At 35.9% G+C, this 21,094-nt stretch overlaps 3 protein-coding genes across 11 annotated transcripts; 2 read left to right on the top strand and 1 right to left on the bottom strand.

Annotated features, from left to right (window-relative positions):
• The first annotated feature begins 2,050 nt into the window (after positions 1-2,050).
• On the top strand, positions 2,051-6,123 carry LOC110815278 (ABSCISIC ACID-INSENSITIVE 5-like protein 5). 2 transcript variants are annotated; one of them, XM_088206456.1, is made up of 4 exons: positions 2,051-3,771; positions 4,685-4,756; positions 4,845-4,908; positions 5,658-6,123. In XM_088206456.1, exons 1-4 carry the CDS (start codon positions 2,650-2,652, stop codon positions 5,690-5,692), a joined length of 1,293 nt encoding a protein of 430 aa, XP_088062582.1. In that variant the 5' UTR covers positions 2,051-2,649; the 3' UTR covers positions 5,693-6,123. The 2 variants fall into 2 exon arrangements, with proteins under 2 accessions (XP_088062582.1, XP_021898675.2); XM_022042983.2 differs by having other exon boundaries at positions 2,052-3,771; positions 4,845-4,874.
• Positions 6,124-6,794: 671 nt separating this feature from the next.
• Positions 6,795-11,453, bottom strand: LOC110815282 (THO complex subunit 5B-like). Its single transcript, XM_022042997.2, has 8 exons — positions 11,226-11,453; positions 10,819-11,109; positions 9,927-10,263; positions 9,290-9,615; positions 8,920-9,176; positions 8,018-8,612; positions 7,805-7,936; positions 6,795-7,464 (listed from the first exon to the last, which is right to left on the bottom strand). Exons 1-8 carry the CDS (start codon positions 11,451-11,453, stop codon positions 7,198-7,200), a joined length of 2,433 nt encoding a protein of 810 aa, XP_021898689.2. The 3' UTR covers positions 6,795-7,197.
• Positions 11,454-11,630: 177 nt separating this feature from the next.
• Positions 11,631-19,972, top strand: LOC110815281 (S-adenosyl-L-methionine-dependent methyltransferases superfamily protein). 8 transcript variants are annotated; one of them, XM_088206433.1, is made up of 13 exons: positions 11,631-11,793; positions 11,959-12,010; positions 12,113-12,167; positions 12,285-12,361; positions 12,526-12,624; positions 12,766-12,859; positions 12,938-13,625; positions 13,992-14,140; positions 14,228-14,459; positions 14,961-15,096; positions 18,276-18,370; positions 18,461-18,584; positions 18,662-18,899. In XM_088206433.1, exons 1-13 carry the CDS (start codon positions 11,711-11,713, stop codon positions 18,806-18,808), a joined length of 2,031 nt encoding a protein of 676 aa, XP_088062559.1. In that variant the 5' UTR covers positions 11,631-11,710; the 3' UTR covers positions 18,809-18,899. The 8 variants fall into 8 exon arrangements, with proteins under 8 accessions (XP_088062559.1, XP_088062551.1, XP_088062546.1 ...); XM_088206425.1 differs by having other exon boundaries at positions 12,526-12,633; XM_088206420.1 differs by having other exon boundaries at positions 12,766-13,625.
• Positions 19,973-21,094: the final 1,122 nt, after the last annotated feature.

Below are 21,094 nucleotides of genomic sequence, written 5' to 3'. Positions count from 1 at the left end.
ACAAAATATATGTTAGTCCTAGATAGAAGGGCATGAGCTCAACTCATTTAATGGATTGGATTGACTGACCTCACATGTATAGATTCTCCTATTTTAGTGTAAATTTTAACATATGGTGATCTAATTCTGTTGACCACAAAATTTTATTTATATATACACATATATATATATGTGTGTGTGTGTGTGTTTGTATAACCAAGCTTACTTAGTGAATTACTTTATGCAATCATAGATACAATAAATATATAAATAGATTAAATATTTTTATTCTTATTTTTTCAAATTGGTGTCGACAGATTTTGTTTTAGTAAAAATTTTAATATGTCATCTTAAAGTAAAAGTAAAATAAAATTATAATTCACCAAAAAAAATATATGTATTCATACATAACTGATATCTAGTTTAACATATTTAAAAAAAAAAAGTATGTTAATGAGAATTATGCATCGTGCAATTAATACTTGATATGACATTAAAAATTGATAGATTTAATGATAAAAATTTCAGTTAAAAATTTTAATTTAATAGAGTTAAGCAATATTTAATACTACAATCTAATATTTAACTTTAACATCATGTTAATAGAAGTAATGTGTCGTTTTTTATATAATTAATAAACAAATTTTAAATTATAAAAAAATAATAAACTGTAATTTACGAATCTCCTACCTAATCAATATAAAAAAAAAAACACATACACACGCAATCCAATTGTTCTTGAGAGTTAGCATAGAATACAAACTGTAGTTAATTATGTTATGAATGTAATAAAAAATACTCTTTATATAATAAGACGACAATCAAATGATCAAGCATAAACCGACGCTTGCTTTACTACAAAAGAAGTGTTTGTGTTTGGTGTAATGAAAGTAACATATTGAATGGCACGCATCAAGATTCAATAAGGTGTAGATCATGTAGATGTGGAGTAGTTCCTTCTAATCATTGCTTGCTCCAAAGTTAAGAAGCAAAAGATATAAACTTACATGATCTTGAACCAATGTGACCCATGATATTGAACCAATGTGACCCAATAATTATTAAGTGTGTTTACATAAGTAAAAAAAAGTGACCAAGTTGAAGGTAATTGACTTTGTTTAATCTCTTACGAGTTTATATTTAGATAGTTAAAAAAAATGGTAGAGTTGTTTGGATCGTTGATTTCAAAAAAAAATTTAATAAAAATATTTAATTTTATTTACACACAAATATATTGTATAAAGAATAGTTAACGTAATTTTTTTTAGAACTAAAAAAAAATGTTAAATTCTTATTTAATACTGCAAAAGTTGAAAATCAGTTAAAAAGATATTAAAAATTAGAGATTAAAACTAAAATATAGCTCATTATAAGTTAATTATTAAATTTAAAATACTAAAATTTATTTAGTTAATATAAGTATTCTTAAGATAAAATTATCAATACGATAATTTAGTAGTTAAAATTTTTATATTTAATTTAAAAATTAAGAATTTAAATCTTATTAAATATTTAAAATTCATTACTTTACAAGTGTATTATACAGTGAAAGATATCGATCCATAATATTGATTCAGTGAGATTTAAAATTTAATTTATTAGTATATTAGTAAGATTACAGTGACTAATTTGAATTTAATTTCAGTGAATTATGATGTATTTAAATAAAAAAATATTTTGTAATAATTAAATTTTATTAATTAGTGAACATTTTTAATTTTTTTAAAAGAAAAATAATAAGATGGAAAAAGAAATTAATTAAAATAGGAATGATTGGTTGAATTTGGATATAGAATTTGATCCAATAGTGTTTAATTGGATTTGCAATTTTGAGATATAAAAAAACCATACAAAGGATAATATCTAATGATTAATTATGCCCAACCAACGACACTCGCCGCCCATTACTGTTACCGTTGATTGTCCGCAAAGCAACGTGGACCGATTGGATTTCTTCCACGTAATCTAATCCGGTTGGCTGAATTTCGCATCTCGAACTCCTCCCTCGTCCTAATTGGTCCACGTACCCTCTTATTAATTGTAATTTATTATTTAATATAAAAGCGAGGAATTAGGAAGAGACGGGTCACACTGGTGCCTCCAGGCTCCATCTTCCACCAACCAAGCCCTAAAAAGCCGAGAACCCATTAAAAATCTCACAAACTTCCACTGTCACTCTTCCTCTCCCCCCTTTTATTTTGAACTTCGGATGTATGTATGCATATCCTTTTCAAATTCGGAAATCCTTTTGGTTTAAGCAGTTTAATCTGTTATCCAAACATATCAATTTGGTTGCCTTTTGTTTTCTGATATTATTTTGATTATCTTGTAATCATTGGATTGGATCTGGTTCCACTCATTTGAGGGAATGGGTTCATGTTCATGTTTTTCCCGTGACTTCGTCTCCAAAATGTTGTAAGTTGGGTTTTTGGAGCCGTTAAGTTCATCGCCTTGCTGAGATTTGCTTGCTTTTGCTATGGATTTTGATTGGATATAACAGTGTTGACTTCTCGCTGATTATCAATACCAGGCTTCAATCAACTTCTTTTATGCTATGGATCTCATTGGTTTGTTTGGATTTTAAGAATCTTAACGCAACGGGACTCGTTACTTCAATTTCTACCTCAAATTAAGCTTTCGGTACTACTGTTCGATTCAGATTTTACAAAAATGGCAACTAATTTCAACTTGAAGAACTTCGGTAACGAACCGCTTGCCGACGGCGGCACTTCCGGTAATAGACCGCTGGCCAATGTTCCCTTGACCCGTCAACCATCCGTCTACTCATTGACTTTCGACGAGTTCCAATCTACCATAGGTGGCGTAGGCAAGGACTTTGGGTCCATGAACATGGATGAGCTGTTGAAGAACATTTGGAGTGCCGAGGAGACCCAAGTCATGGCTTCTACTAGTGGTGCTGTTGGTGGCTGCGGTGGCCAAGAAGGTTTGCAGAGACAAGGCTCACTAACCTTGCCACGAACGCTGAGCCAGAAGACGGTTGATGAGGTTTGGAAAGATATAAGCAAGGAACCTGAGGTTGGGAAAGATGCAAGTGATAGTGGGACAACGAATATGCCTCAGAGGCAGCCGGCTTTGGGAGAGATGACCTTGGAAGAGTTCTTAGTGAGGGCAGGGGTTGTCAGGGAGGAGATCCAAATGGGTGGAAAGGCCAACAACAGTGAACTTTTTGGCCAATTATCTCGTTCAGGTAATAACGCTGGTATGGGAATTGGGTTTCAGCAGGCTGTCAGGGGTCCGAATTATATTGGAAATCACATTTCGGAGAACAGTAATCAAATATCAATTCAGTCATCAAATTTGCCTCTCAATGTTAACGGGGTTAGATCCGGCCCGCACCAGCTATCTCAGCAGCAGCAGCAGCAAATATTTCTCAATCAGTCTCCAGTTGGTTATGCAACTCAGATGCCTTTACAAAGTAGCCCTCATTTTGCAAGTCCTGGAATGAGGAGCGGAATAGTGGGAATCGGAAATCAAGGAATGACTAGTAATTTGGTTCAAAATGTTACACTGCAGGGTCGAGCCATGGGAGTGGTTGGTTTAGGAGTTTCTCCCGGTGCTGCTGCTGCAGGGTCTCCTGCAAACCAGCTGTCATCAAATGGAATTGGTAAGAATAATGGAGATACATCTTCTGTATCGCCTGTCCCTTATGCCTTTAATGGAGGTTTTAGAGGGAGGAAATGCAGTGGGGCTGTGGAGAAAGTTGTTGAGAGGAGACAGAGGAGAATGATAAAGAACAGAGAATCAGCAGCAAGGTCTCGGGCACGTAAGCAGGTTAGTATTCGTTTAGCCCATACCTATTTCTTTTACTTTTGATTAATGTTCTGGTGGAGTACTTTCCATATTATAAAATTTTTGAACCGAACCTGGGCACCAATCCATGTAATGAACTCTTGTATTGTGGATCTAATTTAATAACTTAAAAATGAAGATATTTAGCAAGAAACGAAAAAGAAGTCATGGAGAGTACATAGGAATGAAATGCATTCGTCAAATCAACCAGTAATTTTCCATCTTGCTTTATGCATATGAATTCTGTTGAACTGTTCAGACTCATTCTTGACGAAATAAATCTTTCTTCAGTGTCTTCAATTGGAAGGCAGTTAATAAGCTCTTGTCTTGGATCTAGGGACTTGTTTCATATATTAAAAAACAAACAAAAGGAACAAAAAATCCTATGGTATTTGACTATCTAACAAAAGATCCTATGGTATTTAATTATCTCTGAACTAGTCTGTGAGACATTATGCTGGTTCTCACTTAAAGAAGGTTGAAGCTTGGATGTAGTTTGATGAATAATTCCAGCAGTTAACCTGTTTTTTGGGTCCATAGACATGCATCCTAGAAGTTTAATGAAAAAATATCGAGAATGGGGATGGGATAGCAGTCTGAATGGCAATACAGAGATCCTGAGAGGTCAAGATGATACGAAGTTATAAGATCCACCCAAGATAATGATAAAAGTGACTCAAGGAAAATGCCAGCACATGGAAGTTGTATCAGCTTCCAAGGCAACGACTTATTAAGCTCAATAACCTAGTTCTTAATGCATTCTGAAAAATGCATTAAGGTTAACAAATAGAAGTTATTGTACTTTATTCAGAAAATAAATAGTTTCTTCAGAGTCAGTCTTTGGATACACAATTGATGGTCTTTTATCATCTTCTTCCCTGATGGTCTCTTCCAGGCTTATACCATGGAGTTGGAAGCAGAAGTTGCTAAGTTAAAGGAGGAGAACGAAGAATTGCAAAAGAAACAGGTAATTTTTGTGGTAAAGAAACTACTGTAAGCAGCATGCCTCTATTATATATCTCTGATAAATTCACGTACTCATTTCTGTTTTGCAGGAAAAGATTATGGAAATGCAGAAGAATCAGGTTTTGTCCCTTTCTTTTTCCAATCACTTTTCAGGTTATTCATGATATATAAATATTTGTTTTATGTTCATTTGTTGACGATGTTCATCAGCAAGACATTGTTCTACACTTTCATGTTTATCTGTTTCCAACTATGGAGAGAAACTTCTTATTTTTTTGGATTCAAAAGCAGAGGAAACTGAGAGTTATTAGTGGAGATATTTCTGTTACTTTTACTAACATATACACCAAGAGAGTGCAATTGCAGCTTTAGAAATCTCTCAAAATGTTGACTAGGTCTCTTAAATCTTGTAAGTATAAAGAGGGTGATAAAAAGACATAGCTTTGGAGCCAAACTCTTATGGTCTTAGTCTCCCTCTTTTCATTCTGTGAAGCTATAATGTCGTAGGATGTATACATTTGTCTTCCGCTTGTGAACATGTAACTTCTATGAGGTGGAAGTGAGTGCAATCTTGGAGCAGGAACTGGGTAACAGATTATTTAATAGAAAATTAAACTTGGAAGGGCTATATCATGACCAAAAGAGGTAATGGTGTTGATGACCTTAATTAGGCAAAAGATTACATCATTTAATGGAACATGTAATCAAAGGAATAGGAAAGCAATCCAGACTTGATCCTCTTATGGTCTTGTTCTCCTTTTTCATTCTTTGCTCTCCTCCTTCAATAAACAGCTTAGAATCAAATACTCATGTCATATCGCCTATACATCACAAATAGGCCTAGAAATTAATTGAGTCTTGTCACTGACGGTCTAATTTTCCTGCATCTGCTGATACTGTAGGTGTTAGAGATGTTGAACGGACAGCGCGGATCTAAATTGCGGTGCTTGAGACGAACACAGACTGGTCCATGGTAGAGGGTCCTCAGATTGAGATTGTGTATGATAGGTAGCTGTACATATTACGGCAACAATGTAGAAGCAGAGGTTTTAGGTGGCGTAGAAGAAGCTTTCTAATATTTTGGAATCTACTCGGTTCTATGATTGAAAGGATTAGATAGGGAAGGGAAGCTACATACATATGTTTTGCTTTAGATTCACGTGATATATGAATAGGAGAACATCCATGAATCCAATTCTGGATGTTACATTGCTCTGCTGATGGGCATAGGCCAGAATCACAAATTCTTTATCATCTAATTATGTAACAGAAGGAGAGAAAAAATGAATGTTGAGACAGGTGTGCAATGGTTGTTTGTGTCTATTGGAGATGTATACTGGTAATAAACGTTTTGAAGAATTATGATTACGATTGTCCAGCATACGCCAAACCCATCTTCATCCTCTCCTACATCCTTATTCCGTACTGTATCTTATATTTCATTTACTCCCAATTAAGTCAACAACTATAACCCACCACTACCATCTTTCACGTACTCCCCCATAACTTATTATCCCACTTAACATTGCATCTCCCCAACTCTGAGAAAGTGAATTTCATGAATTTTTTTTTAATCACAATTAAATTTATAAAATTATTTTATTTCGTAAGACTTTTTATACAACTCCAAAAATTTTGACGAAAAATAAACTTTTACTTTTATTTTAACTTTAATGAAAGTTCAAAGTTATACCTAAAAACAAGGTTAACAAACTTAATAAAAATAATTATTTTTTCATTTAAATAATAAAAAATGATAATAACATTAAAGAATAACAGTCTACAATAACTATTTTGTTTTTATTTTTTATTTTTTGTAGAAAATTTTATTTAAAAAAAGATATGTTCGTTATAACAAAAAATAAAAAGTAAGATTAAATTACAACATAATCCATATTTCAAAATTTACCTCACCTTTTTTTAGCGAAAAATATTTTGAATAAGCAGAATTTTGATTACAGACATAATTACTTAATCTTTAATAAAAGATACTTAAATATTTAAGTAATTGAAGTGCCTTACTGTTAACCTGAGAAGGATTGGAAAAGAATTGCCCAGATAGGCTGCACCACAGTTTTAAACGACAAACAAATATCTGAATCTGGGAGTTCAACGGGCACACAAGGAAATTTCTTAGCTCTAACAAGTTTGAGACACTTCAGCCATTCCATCTGACAAGCACTACTCTAGTGGTTCCAAGCTGGCACGATGAATTCTGAGATCCATATTTGCAGGGAGTCAAAATTTCAGACCAGTCCTCCCATTACAGAAACAAAGTGAAACTATGCGGGTCACTAATTAAGGTCAAACATATAAGATCATATCATGCAAGCTGCATATCAAGCAACTGCAGAACCTAGAAACAGCTGGATATAATCAGTTTCGAGATTATGTGTATCCCTAATAAACTTCTAAAGTGCAGGGAATTAATATTGTTTAATTCTAGCATGGAAACCCTGAGGCACATTCCGTGTCCTTCCATGATATCATTCTCCTTCGATCTCTTCCTCTAAATGACCTAGCAAGAAGCTTACCACTAACTGGCTTACATAATCCAACATCAATCACTGAACTACTCTTTTTCACTTCAGATGATGGGGAACCGTCATCCATGTAATAGTCAAACAACATTGCAAGACAGCGCAGTTGATGAGATAATATATAGTTCTCTTGATCTACAGATACCATCTTTAACATATGAAGATTGACCTACATGACACAAAGGAGAATCAGAATAACTAATATATGTTGAAGAGCTTAATAATAAAAAAAGAAAAGGTCAAATCAACCAGACAAAGGAAAGTAATTTTAGCAGGAAACTGTCAAAAAGCAAAAAAAAGAAAGCAAAGGGATCAATCCCTCTTGCAATCCGAAAATGACAGGACAGTTGGGATAAGAGCAATCATATATCAAAACATCAGATTATAAGCAATTGCATTGAAGCATTTCCAGCGTTCAGTTTTTGCAAAATGCTTGAAAATGTGATGAGAAAAGTAATTCATCATGTACGTTGTTATAATATAGCTATGATATTCTATCTGTGAATTACCTCTGCTTCCATTGAACGGAGTTCATTATATCCCCCAGAGTTATTGCTGTCATCATAATCTTCTTCAGAACAAGCATGGAGACTCAATGCCAAAAGAGGAGGCCTCAGGGGATACTCCCTGCTGATCTTGATCTGCCAGAGAGATGCTATGTCAAAATTCCAGGTAGTCAATGAGTGATCAGAATATGAAGTTAATGACAGCACTAATACTACCTTTGCTTTCAATTTCACATCCTTCTCCTTTGCATCCATTTTCCTGGATAAAGTAAGATAGTATTCTCTGACCCCATAGTCCATCCATGAATTGTCAGCTCTTTCATGAAATTCACCAGAGCCTGCATTTTCTATCTCCACCTCACTTGGTGCTGGTTCATCTAGATCACAATCAATATCCAGCATGAGATCTGAGTCATCATATTTCTTGAAACTCTGTGATTTTCCCAGGGGAGAAATAGTGCTCTTTGATATTAAAGTCAATTGCCTGGAATGCTCCAGGTTAGGTCCTTTGTTTGGATTGAGTTTAATATCATTTGCAGAAGATGCAAATGAAACCAAAGAGGGAAGCTCCCCGTCTTCCCTTGCACCTTCTGCCTCTTCCCTTGATGGACCAGATCTTCCATCCATACCAACATCTACAGGTTCCTGTGACTGTTCGATGCTATTGACAGGCAGAGATGAAATCTGATTACATAGGGGCCCTATGGCTGACCATTCATACAAACTGCATAAAGGAGTATGCAGTGCCCATGGAACACTTTCAGAATCCAGAGCAGGCCATTTTAGCTTTGTAAGTAAATCAAGCTGTTCCCTGTAGTTCAATAAAAGAAGCCCCAATTTTCAATCATAAAACACACATCATCAAGGACAAATGCGCTTCTAGAAAAGCTCCAGCATTAGTATTAATAATGTGCCCACAGAATCGACGCAGCAAAACCACATATCATAATCTAGCAAAGAAGAATGAAGTTCCAAAGAAAACTAGGCAATTTTATATCATAAAAGATGCTAACAGCAGCCCTAGGCAAGTGCTATTAAGAGGGAATCTCCAGTTTGAACACATTGTATAATCTTTCCAAGTCAACTCAAGATTGAAAACGGACAGAGCAGTGACTCACACAAGAGCCAGCTGAGCCCTTTTTCGAGAGCGAATTCTTTGCACAACTGTCTGTACCCGGTTCTGCTGGCGATACAATTGCAGACCAGATACAACAGTGTCACTTTTGGCACTCTCAGTGCTAGGTTCTTGGCCAGTAAACAATGGTGGGAGCTCGGGTAAAAAATCGATTCCTGCCAAATGCTGAGCCCACTTATAAGGTCGGGAAACTCTGTTTTCATCAAATGCTGGACCATCACCAACAAGGAGCTTTGCTGACTGCATTTATAACCAGAAAATTTTTATCACGGAATAGAAAATCAAACAATAAGATGCAAGTTAGGAGAGGAGATATGGGTATAAAGGAAAGGAAATGTATACACATTCCATACCTGATGAGGAAGCTCAACACCCATGTCATCAGGAAACAAGTTGCATAATATATCGTTTTCAGATCCTTCAATTGCAACACATACAACATTCAACTTTGACATGTATTCGAACCTCAAAGTGATGAGTTTTACAGACTTGGGATCATACGCCTCATCATCAAATATGTGAAGGAGGACCTTAAGTGGGTGAACTTGATATACTCTTGACTGATCGATACCCTCCTTGCTTGAAATCCTTTTTGGACGTTTTCTCCTTCTCTGGCCATCATCTTCTTCATCAGGTGCATCATCCTCCAATCTGGAGCTCTCTACACTGGAAGATAGGCCTGGACCAAAGAAAAGGCCTTCGTTGGTTAGTTTTGAAATTATATCATGCAGTGGTCAATGAAGTGAAACATTAAATACCACAGAACCTGAGTTAAATTCCAAGACAAGTTGATGGATTAAAGTACTCAAGATCAAGAAAGAAACGGTAACTTGAATGACTAACCCAAAACAATCTCATTGTCAACTAAACGTAGTCAATTGTCCTAACTTGATACTTACAACAACTGAATAGACAAGTTAATTGTGGATTGATTTTCCAGTAAAATGGTAAGGTTAGCATTGCTGGTGGCAAGATCTAGCTCTAACTCACCAGGATCCTTATTTGCTTGCTGGCGGGCTGAAGCTTGAGCATCCTTCAAACTCCCCACAATTTCCAGCTCAATATTTTCTCCAAATGCTTCTTTTTGTGCCAACAACTGTGAGTAGAGAACGTAGAGTGGAGGTGGAAGCAACTCAGTGGAATGGTGCTGCTTTAGTTTCTTAGTGTGCAGGAGGCCCAACTGGTTCTGTACTGGCAAGGATGCTTTCTTAAGAGACTTGAGGTGTGAAGGAAGAGTTGACAGGAACTTTTTCCGGCTTGCAATAGTTTCCAGCAGACTTTTCTTGTGTTGTTCCAATCTTGCACGAAGTTTACACAGTTCTTTGCGCTGAAAAATAAAAAGATTTTAAGTATTTCCATGTCCCAAGCTTTCTGTTTCAGCATATTAAAGAAAGGATGAGAAAAAACGATAACAAAACCAGTAGAACCAGAAATTGCTTTAATAACAACTCGACACTTAAAAAAGCTTGTGAAGAAAAAACTGAAATCCGAAGTTCATCCCTGGCATGTTCAACCCTCTTGTAGATGAAAAGAAAAAGGGACGCAAAGGGAGTGGTAAGTGCTTGCTAACAAGAGTTTCTCGAAAAGGGTAGGAAACCAGTGGTTAAAGAATGTTTCAGTTTCTATATTTGTTGAAGACAACTTAATCTATTATGCGGATCCCCGAAGTTTGGAGCATGCTCTTTTTCGTTTTTGTCTACAACAAAAAAGCATCTCGTACGTTAGAACTATCATGAGTGCCAAAATTCAAAAGCTTCCATCTTGTATTGCCACTTCGTTTGTCCCAAAGTATCCTTGTCATGAAAAAGTAGAATTTTGCAAAACAAGTACAGAGCTTCCAAAGAAAAAGAAAAAAAAAAAATCGATGAAATTGACCAGCTACCTGGTAGAGCTCATAATTAAGCCTCTTTAGCATCAGATCATGCGAAATGTCACTGGACAGCTTTTGCCCTTTAATATCTTCAGGTGCATCCCGCAAAAATTCTTCTTCAGGCACAAGTTCGATATCAGGATACTTCGATTTGAAATCTTTGCAAGCCTTTATAGCTTTAACATAGTGACTCTTCTCATACATTAAATTATGAAGCTGCAGAGTCGTGAGATCAACAGGCGCTTTTGCACGCTCTGTTTCTGCCTTAACACGGTCCTCCTGTAGCAAAATCGACCGATTCGCCTGCAACAGAATCATTGAGGTATAAAAATGCACCAACATTCCAATAATTCCAGAAACCTAAGTTTTCAATAATAGCGGGTGGAAAAACCTAGGGTAGAGAGAGATAGTAATGCTACCTGACGTAGATTAACGAAATTAAGGAACATTTGCGTAAGGATTTCTTTGAGCTCGGATTTGGGTTTGCCCTCTTTCTTCATAGCAAGCATTTTGGCCACAATCTTTTCGACTGAAGCTTTGCTATCTCGAAGCATATCATATGCCGATTTCTCTATCTTTGGCGGTGGAGGCGCTACCTGCTCATCATCTTCTATCACCATCCCTTCCTCTATCTCGTCGTCTTCCATTATCTCCGTTCCTCTCCGCACTCAGCTTCGTCTCGCTGTGCGTGGAAAGGACAAGAAGGGTTATTGAAAGTTCACATTTTAGACAGCGTTACAAAACGGTGTCGTGTCTATTTCGCTTGCTTTGCCGCCTGGCCAGCTTTGAGTCACTGTGTAAAACGACATCGTTTTCCTTCGGTCGTTTTGGTGATCCTTGATATAGTGGCTGCAGACAGAGGTGGAGTCTGTTGCTTAATGTTGACCTAAATTTGAAGAGATCAATGGGGACGGTTGAACTGGAAAGCGAAGCTCCTGCTATCAAGAAACTGGGCTCCCTCTTCAAGCTCACTGAAGTACACTTATGGTAACCTTCCTTCTATATATCATTAGTCACCTTTTCGTTTCCTTAGTAAGACAGAGTTGAACGAATATTTAACGGAATCTATCTCATGAATTCAATCTTTAAAGCACCGAAGTTTATACAATCAAAATCTCTTCCTTTATCTGCTGTGCTTTGGTGGCTTAACAGGGATGATGGTTCAAAGGAAACGCTTGAAGTGTCGCGCTTCGCTGAACGCAATGTTAGTTTCCCTCTTTCAACACTCTCAACGGAGTATTTCCAGAATAGTTTGCTTTTATCTTGTATTTCCTCTCATTCACCCAAGTTCTTTTGTATAATACAGAAACTACCAGATGACGGTGATTGTGTAACTTCAGACATCGTTTTTCCAGATATTGGCAAGTATTCCAGTTGTTTTTGCTTCATCTTTTACCACTTGATGCTTGCCTGGCATTTTAGAAATACATTTTTGCTTACGATATTCTAAGGCTTGCTTACCTTCTTTTTGAGCTTAGATTGTCCTGAGGATATGGAATTGATAAGAGAGATGGATGAGTTGGGGCTTCCTCGTTCATTTAACACTAACAAGGAGGTAAAAGTTGGATAATCTTTACTTATTACAGGTATTTATCTATTTAGGTTTCAAAAGGTTGCATAGTGAACTTTATTAATTGTTCGGAATGAGGTCGTTTTATGTTATTTGGTAGTTTATCCGCTTTAATTGTTGCTTTATCTATAATATTGGCATTATTGCAGAGAAGGAATGGAATTCGTCATGGAAAAAGGAAAGGCACGCGCTGGAAGCGGTATCATAATCACAAAGAAACACATGATAGACAAAAGGAATGCCCCAGAGTGAGTGAGGTGGGGATTGTATCTCCTTCCGTTTTTCATGATAAGAGCAATTCTTTTTGTTGCATGTCAATGCTGGGCCAAGGTGAATACTCTCGCTATAATGTTGCAGTGGATATCAATGAATTGCAATGCTGTACTCAGGAAGGAGAAGATTCAGCTGAGGCGGCTACAATTGCTTGCAGTATTGTGAAGGAACAAATCCCATATGGAATTTCTGATGATTTGTCCAATGATGGTCAGGGTCATAACTCTCTTCCTTATGCTGATTTTATACCCAAGGATGACAAGGATATTGATGTCAGGATTAATTCAGGGGCCGAGCTTTCTTGCAACCATGTTACAGAAGAACTTGACAGAAGTTCAGTCGATTCTGAATGCGTAAAAGGCTCCTTGATAGATTGCCATAATGAAGGGGGAAAAGTTTGCACTGAAAACAGTGCTGAGATGTCAACATTTCATGAAACAGTTTTACATGGTGGGAGTTCTGAACTTTCTGGTTATGATGACACTTGCAGCTATAACTGCTACGAGGGATGTGGAGATTGGAAGGTATTTTGGGATTCTTTCTACTTGAGAAACTACTTCTACAATGTTCAAACACAAGAATCTACATGGTACCTACCCCCAGGGATGGAACATCTTGCAGCCAGAGAGATTATTGATAAGTCAAATGGAACAATTGCAAAGGTTACCCAAATGGATGTCAGTGAAAATTCGTGTGCTACAATTTCTTGTCTCAATGAAAACTCTGCAGAAGTTTGTAATTTGTATGCTAAGCCCAAGTCGGCTGAGGTATTTGTAGATGATGACATACAAGTGGAGCAGCCACACGAGCTTTCAGAAAAAATTGGACTTGACACTAACAACTCTGTCCCTGAAGGGAGTATGCCTATTTTAAGCAGTCACTTGGAGCTGCCAGATGAACTTAATGGGATCAATATAAATCAAACTGATGAAGCTTTCTTAAGCATAGTGTCAGATGACCTGGAGCATATTGACTGGTATTTTTTCCTTATTCCAGTACCTATGTGAAGTAACCTGCACCAGTCTTTGTTTAGGTCTCTTTTGCAATGTTTTTATCATGGTAGACTGAGTTTCATTGTTCAATTAACTTTGTTATATCTGGGGGAAAGGGTGAACCAATTTGGTGCTTATGAGGTCTGCTGCAGTGTTTTCAGTGGATACCGATAGATAGGAACTACTAGATTCTTTTCTGCACACAAATGGATTTGTCATCAAATTACTTAATAATAGTTAAGATTAGTACATGATACATATTTCCTTGTCTAGATGTATCCAGTTCAGCTTATCTGTGTGATCCCTCAGAAGCTGGGAAAACTTGGATTTTGACACTGTCTTGCTTGCAGCTTGTCCCATACATCGTATGAGGCTATTTCTGAGGTCAATGGTCATGCGGAAGATCAGTTGGTTGCAAATTGCGACTCTCCTATGATGGAAGGGAAAAAGAAGACAAGAAGATCACGAGTACGAAGTAAATTATCTAACATCAGGAAAGGTTGAATTTTTTCCATTTGATTATCATCATAGTCAATTAACAATTTGATGATTTAATTTCTCATAATAAATTAGCCTCTCTATGCAGAGCTTCAGCTGGAAGGGATTCTTGAGGAATATCCAGCCAGTATTGGCAAATACTGGGCCCAGAGATACCTTTTATTCTCCAGATTTGATGATGGTATAAGAATGGATGAGGAAGGATGGTTTTCTGTCACTCCTGAGCCGATAGCGCAGCATCATGCTTCCCGTTGTAGGGGTGGCATCATAATTGACTCTTTTACAGGTGTTGGTGGAAATGCAATTCAATTTGCACAGAGGTTAGTTCCCACTGTCATTTTTTTTTTAAAGTATAGTTCCCACTGTCATATGACAGTGCTGTGCCAATCTTCACTTTTATGGTTTATTTATGATATGCTGCGGACCTTTGAGGTAAATATTTTTGTATATAGGTCGCAACGATTGGTGCTTACTTAATACACATTTTCTTTTCTTCTCGGAAAAAACATGTTGCTGCTCTTTCAGATTATTAGGCCAAATACCATTAGCAGTAATCAGTTGATAGTAATGGTTTCTTGTAGTAATGCACTCTTGGTAACTTGGACGAGCACCATAATATGTTAATGCCTTATTGGCTTTGATGGCTGAATGTAATTTTTTAAAGCATTTTAGTTGAAAGTATAGCTACTTAATCTCTAAGACATGCTGAGGATCAGTATTATATTTAATTTTTGTTTTTCCTCTTAAAAATTATTGATGGATGATGTAGTAAAGTTTATTCATTTTCCACTCACTATGGATTTAATATTGTGATATTTCAGGAGAAAGCATGTTATTGCTGTTGATATTGATCCAAAGAAGATTGATTATGCATGTCACAATGCTGCCATATATGGAGTTCGTGATCGTATAGATTTCTTGAAGGGAGACTTCTTCCTGTTGGCTTGTAGGTTAAAGGTATTGAAGGCAGCTTACAACTTAGAATATTTAGTTAATTACTTTCTGAAAAGGAGATTTGTTACTTGACTTTACGAATAGTACTGAATTTTTTAAGAAAAAGAAAGGATGTTATATTAAAATGCACCAACAGCGTGGCATCCAGGTTTCTCAAAAACACAAAATTACTGGGACCAGATAAATAGATCCATCTTGAATGGGATGCCCTCCGAACAAAAAAACAAGGTATTCTAAACCAATGATCTTCAACAGAATTAGAAGGAGATGGATTATTCTTAAAAACTCTCCTATTTTTCTCCTTCTCCATAAGCAAAAAAAGGAAAGGAGTGTGAGATGAGTTTCCTTTTCGACCTCACTGTTCCGTTACCACTCAAGGCCCGAAGCTCATCTTTAGTGGAGCTCATTGTGACCTAACAAGGTTGAGTAAAGGAACGGCAGAATTGTAATCTCTTTCTAGTCTCACATGCCAAATAAGGAGATGGTTGGGGGATTCACATACATTAAAAAGCCACTAACTTGAATTTTTCTCCATATCATTAGATTCTCCAAGGCATTCCTTCTTCATGCTGCCTCCTAAGCAAAAAATGCAATGTAGAGAGCGCCTTGGTTTTCCAAGCTTGTTTCTAGGAAAAACAATATAGAGAAGGTCAGCAATGAGAAGGTGGAAGTAAGATTTTGTAGAAAATTTACCATCACTGACTAGCTTCCACATAATATTGTCGTCTCTTGAAGGATGGATGAGAGATTTTTGCAAAACCAAGAAGAGAAGGATCCATTCATTAGCTCCTAATGATTGAGATTAAGGAGGATAGGGACATTCTACTGGGTTCTGATATTGTACACAAAAAACAGTCCCCAATATTGCCCTCCACGAATCTGCTGCTTGCAAATAGGCCAGTTAAGTACTCCTTGAGAGGCACCCCTTCGCACCAATGGTCATACCAAAAGCTGCTTGTGTTACCATTACCCACCTTTTATAGCTTTGAAACCCCTTAGCCCTGTTCCATCAAGCCATAACAAGATGGACAACACCTTCCACCTTGAATCGCATATTCTTACATTTAAATGGTTAGGTGCCACTAAACACCATTGTCAAGACAACTAAGGGAGTGATCCAAGAAGATGCAGGGAAGGGGCAATTGTTCCTTCTCATTCTTGATAATATTTTTTTACTAAAAAGATTAGCTCATTGTTTTGCCAATTTATCAAATTATTGCATTAGCTAACAGAGTCTATTAAGTCTTAGCAGATTCTTTTCCTCATAGAGTAAATATCTTTGGAATTAGGTCTTAACAAAATATATGGTTCCTTGCTCTGAGAAATAAGCAAACCAGAAATGACAGCTGTTCTTTCTCGGAAAGAGCAAAAGCTGTTCCTGTCTCCTAACAGTGAAACAAAAGATTAAATTGTTGAAAATTCTAAAATTAACAGAGGAATCTTCAACTCTGAAGAAGCAGCAAGCCAATTTCGGAAAAAAAAAAGCAGCTCAAATATTCATTTTTTTAAGAGGGAAAGACAAACTATATGAAACTATGTTGCTCCAATCAAAAAGAAAGAAACAAAACAATTGCTATCACAAACACATTCGAAAATCAGACCTTCTTCACACTCTGTAACATATTTTCTATCCTGCAGCACACCTTGCCCCTCCTTTCCTTCCCACTTCTCAATCAAGTTCACACCTCTACTGCACGGTCCAACCTCCTTTCTTGGTCACAGACATCACCAACTGCCATAATACACACACCGGTTTTGGTCCCTCTCTTCTCCACCACACACAAAACCACCATTTCATCACTTTACTCTCACAAACACCCAAACAAGTCTCCCTCATAAAATCTCAGCCACCATCATAGTCTTGCCAAATCCAAACTGTCTTCCTCTCCCTTCCCTACCGCACTTATGATCCTCTTGTACCAAACAAACCTCTCCAAGCCTTTAAAAAAAGTAGAAGGCAGAATAATTAATAATCAAAATTGACACTAAAAGCTCATTATTAGTTTGAATGTAATGTATACATTTGTGAGTTCAATTCAAGCTATGAGGATAGATAGCTTGGTGCATTCGGTAATGTTGATGAAGCAATAATAAGCTGAAATTTAAGGTTTTCAAGGTTATGTAACCTTGCTGAATCAACAAAAATTTACAGGCTTGGCCTCATGTTCATTTTGAAGGTTTTTTCTTGCTGATGAGAGTTTTTGAGTTTGGGTAGCTTAGGGTTTGAAGTGAACTACATAAAGTTATTATAGTAATTATATTATTAAATATTATATATATGCTCTTTTTACTTATTAGAATTGGATTTTGGTTAAAAATCAATACTAGTTTGATACAATGGTAAAGTATAAGCAATTAATTGTTTTAATTAAAATATCAAGGAGCAATTTGGTAGAAATGATAACATACGGGGTTTATAATAATAGCACGAGAACTATTTACCATTTTGTTGAGATCCTAGAAAATCATAAACAGTTGCAATAGTTGATAAGAATTCTTATATGCTCGAACTGTTACAATGGTTGATAAGGGTTCTTATGTACCATTTCATGTGTATAAATATTAGTTGTAAATCAACCAAAAGATGTAATTTTTATGAAATAAAATCATAGTTTATTATTCTCTCACTAAATTTTCTATCTTTCTCTTTTCCCTCTCTACTATTTCTTCTATCTCTATATTTATCTCTTTCTCTCTCTAATAGCCTCTCTCTCTATATATCTCTCTCTTTCTAAAACATTCTTTCTTTCTCTCTCCATTTCTTTCTTCCTCTAAAAACCAGTCTCCCTCTCTCTATCTCTCTTCTTCTCTCTCCCGGACTTAGTTTCTTCTCTCTTTCTAGAAATTTTTTTTTCTAAAATTCTAATTTTGTCTTGCACTTTCTTAATTCTAAATTCTAATCAATCTTTCAAATTATCTTGAAATTACTCTAAAATCATTCAAACTTTAATATTTTTTTCAAATTATGGGTCCAGTAAATCACATGTTAAAACCGGGTCCTAATACAGTTTGGGACTGAGGAATAACTATGTGACTTTTTTGGTAAGACTACATTGTGAATCAAGTAGGTGCACGTTGTGAATTCTGCCCATTTTAGGTTTCTCTTAACTTGTAGTTGCATATCTCATATGTTTTCAGCATTTATCTGATTTTCTTCTCTGTGAATATCTTCTGTGCCACAGGCTGACACAATCTTCTTGTCACCTCCTTGGGGAGGACCTGATTATGCTAAAGTAAAGACATATGACATCAAGACAATGCTTAAGCCACATGATGGGTATCTCTCTTCATAGGAGTTTCATATTATACAAAGTCTGTTAGCTTTTTTTTCCCCCAAATATCAAATTTTCTGGTTCTATCTGTGCAGATATCATCTATTCAATGCTTCTAAGAATGTTGCTTCCAGGATTGTCATGTTTCTCCCAAGAAATGTTGACCTCAACCAATTAGCAGAACTGTCTCTATCTGCTTCTCCTCCATGGTCATTAGAGGTGATGTTTTATATAAATATATATGTTTCTCTTGCTTTCTTTATTTTTCTTAAAAGTCTATTGCTTTCTGTTTACAGATACTTTTGTTGGCTTTGTTTAATGAACTGTCACGCCTGCTCAACTCTCCAAGAGAAATTGTTTTCTCTTTCAAATTGTACTTTGTAATGTCACTTGGAGGTGCTTTATGCATGTTATTGTGCTCTAGAGTGAAACAGTTGGGCTAAGAATTCATTTGGATGCTTATGGATGTACTATAACACTATAAGTTTATGTAGTATCCTGCCTTACAATTGTACTCATAATGTTGGTGACTCATCCATTTCTGTGATAGAAATTGAGAATTTGACCTCATAGTATCCAAATGCAGATGCATCATGTGCTTCTCTTATCATTGCTCTTCAGTAGGTAATCTTCTTCTGCTTCATATTCCAGTTGGGTATTTGAGCAGTGACCATGCCAAACAACTAAGATTAGTTTTCCTGGTACCAGCATATTTTCCTCAAATTATTCTTTCTTTTGTTCTACACTACATTCTTGAAGCATATTTCTACTTTTTGTTCCCTTTTCTTCCTTCATTATAGGGTGTCTTTAGTCTCTTCATATATAGCCATAAATTAATGGCCTTACCATTTAGAAGTTTCTGACCCAGGCTGGCAGGTGTCTGTAAAGCTGATTCTGAGTCGTAAGATGATCATTAGTTTTTTATTATCTTCTCTCAATTGAAGAAATCTATTTATATTCTTCTATTTGCTAAGGGTTGATGTCTATGGTCTCAGGTTGAGAAGAACTACTTGAATGGAAAATTGAAGGCAATAACTGCTTACTTCTGCAGCATGGCGGTTAACGGCGAAGGGTAGAAATCAGTTTGATCACATCTAGGATTGGCGGAAGGGATTTGAAGTCTCTCTCTCTCTCTCTCTCTCTCTCTCTCTCTGTGACAGTAATATCACACGTGGATGACCATACTAACTGCCACTGGAAATTTCTTTCTTATAGTTTTATATCTAGTCTAAGTTTTCCACAGCCATGCTCTTCCAAGAGGCAGAGGAAATGTTGGTATTAGCAAAACATAGAGTTGGGAAAGACAGAGAATAGTATGTATGGGAAGGTGATGTTTGCAGTTATCTTAAGGTTTTAAAAAAAAAAAAAAAAAAAAAAGAAAACGAAATCTATATCTCGGCATCTTGAAAGTCTACTTCACATGGGTGAAGGAGTTGGTTATTATTTCTGGTGGGACTGATCATCCCTGGAGCATGCTGATTGTTCCTCACTTTTATGGTTTTCATTTAATGTATAACTAACTAGAGGAGAGCTTTGTATATGTAATGTTGCATTCGTGTGGTTGATTTAATGAGAGATGGTTTGAGTTGAAAAAGTGATTGATCAAAGCTGTGTTTATGGAGCTACCTAAACTCCAAAGTTATGTTTGTACTAACATTTCAAATGCCTAATTGTTTTTTCTCGTCCATTCTTTTATCTTCAAAAAATGCTGCATTTCCAAATTGCTTGTTGAACTCTCTACTCACACTGAAGCAGAGTGGAGTGGATTATCTTATGGTTAATAAAATTAAATCTCGTAATTATTATCGTTATTTTTTTCTATTTTTACTGTGATTATTTCATATATATATATACTTTTAGAAAGCAAAATTTAAAAAATTACTAGTTAATTTACCTGTCAAAAATGACAAATTGCAGTGTTGATTTGAAAGCAAGTTGACTTCGTCACTCACTCACATGAGGTTGTGGGTATGATGGCGAGGAGCTGCCCTGTAATAAACGTTGTGGGGCTCTTTCAGAAAGAAGACCTGACATTGGAAAGCAACTCAACGCACCTCAATCAAGGGTTTAAATTGAGTTGGTACCTACTGATACCATCTCATTCAAATGAAAAGTTCTTATAGTGTTTGCCACCATGAATTTTATACAAATTGTAAAAAGAAAACAAAAATTGAAGTCACAAATCAAGTGTATACATACGAACTGACCCTAAAACTTCCCTATGTATGTATAGCCTTCCCCATCTTCTTCTTCAGTCTTCATCGTATATGTATTTATATGATATAAGGTCAAGACGTACCCACCACATTACTTTATTTATCTTCGCACGTCCGTATTTGGCATAAAATCTCAACCATATTTCATTTAATTATTTTTTAAATTCAATACTCTCAAAAAAAAAAAAAAATCAGGCATGGCAACGTTTCTCCGAAAATATTTAAATTTACTTTTTTTTTTTTTTTTTTTTTTTTGTTTTTTACAAATTTTTTTTAAAAAAGTAGTCGTTAAAAGTTTCTTTTTAAATTAAAAGAACTAAAAACTTTTAACACATTTTTACAATAAATGTTTTGTAAGTTCTTTTATACTCAAAAAGTAGCCTTGATTCAAATTTTCATGTTCTTTATTTAAATTAATATTCATATATTTATAATATAATTTTTCCACAAGGCAATAACGTACAAACTATTTATTTAGCATTGACCGTAAAAAAAGGGCACGGTGAAAATAGT

Source organism: Carica papaya, chromosome 1 (assembly GCF_054855325.1).
Source record: "Carica papaya isolate Zhongbai chromosome 1, ASM5485532v1, whole genome shotgun sequence".
Lineage (NCBI taxonomy): Eukaryota > Viridiplantae > Streptophyta > Magnoliopsida > Brassicales > Caricaceae > Carica > Carica papaya.
The sequence above is the reverse complement of the archived record's forward strand: the minus strand, read 5'-3'. Positions and strand labels throughout refer to the sequence as shown.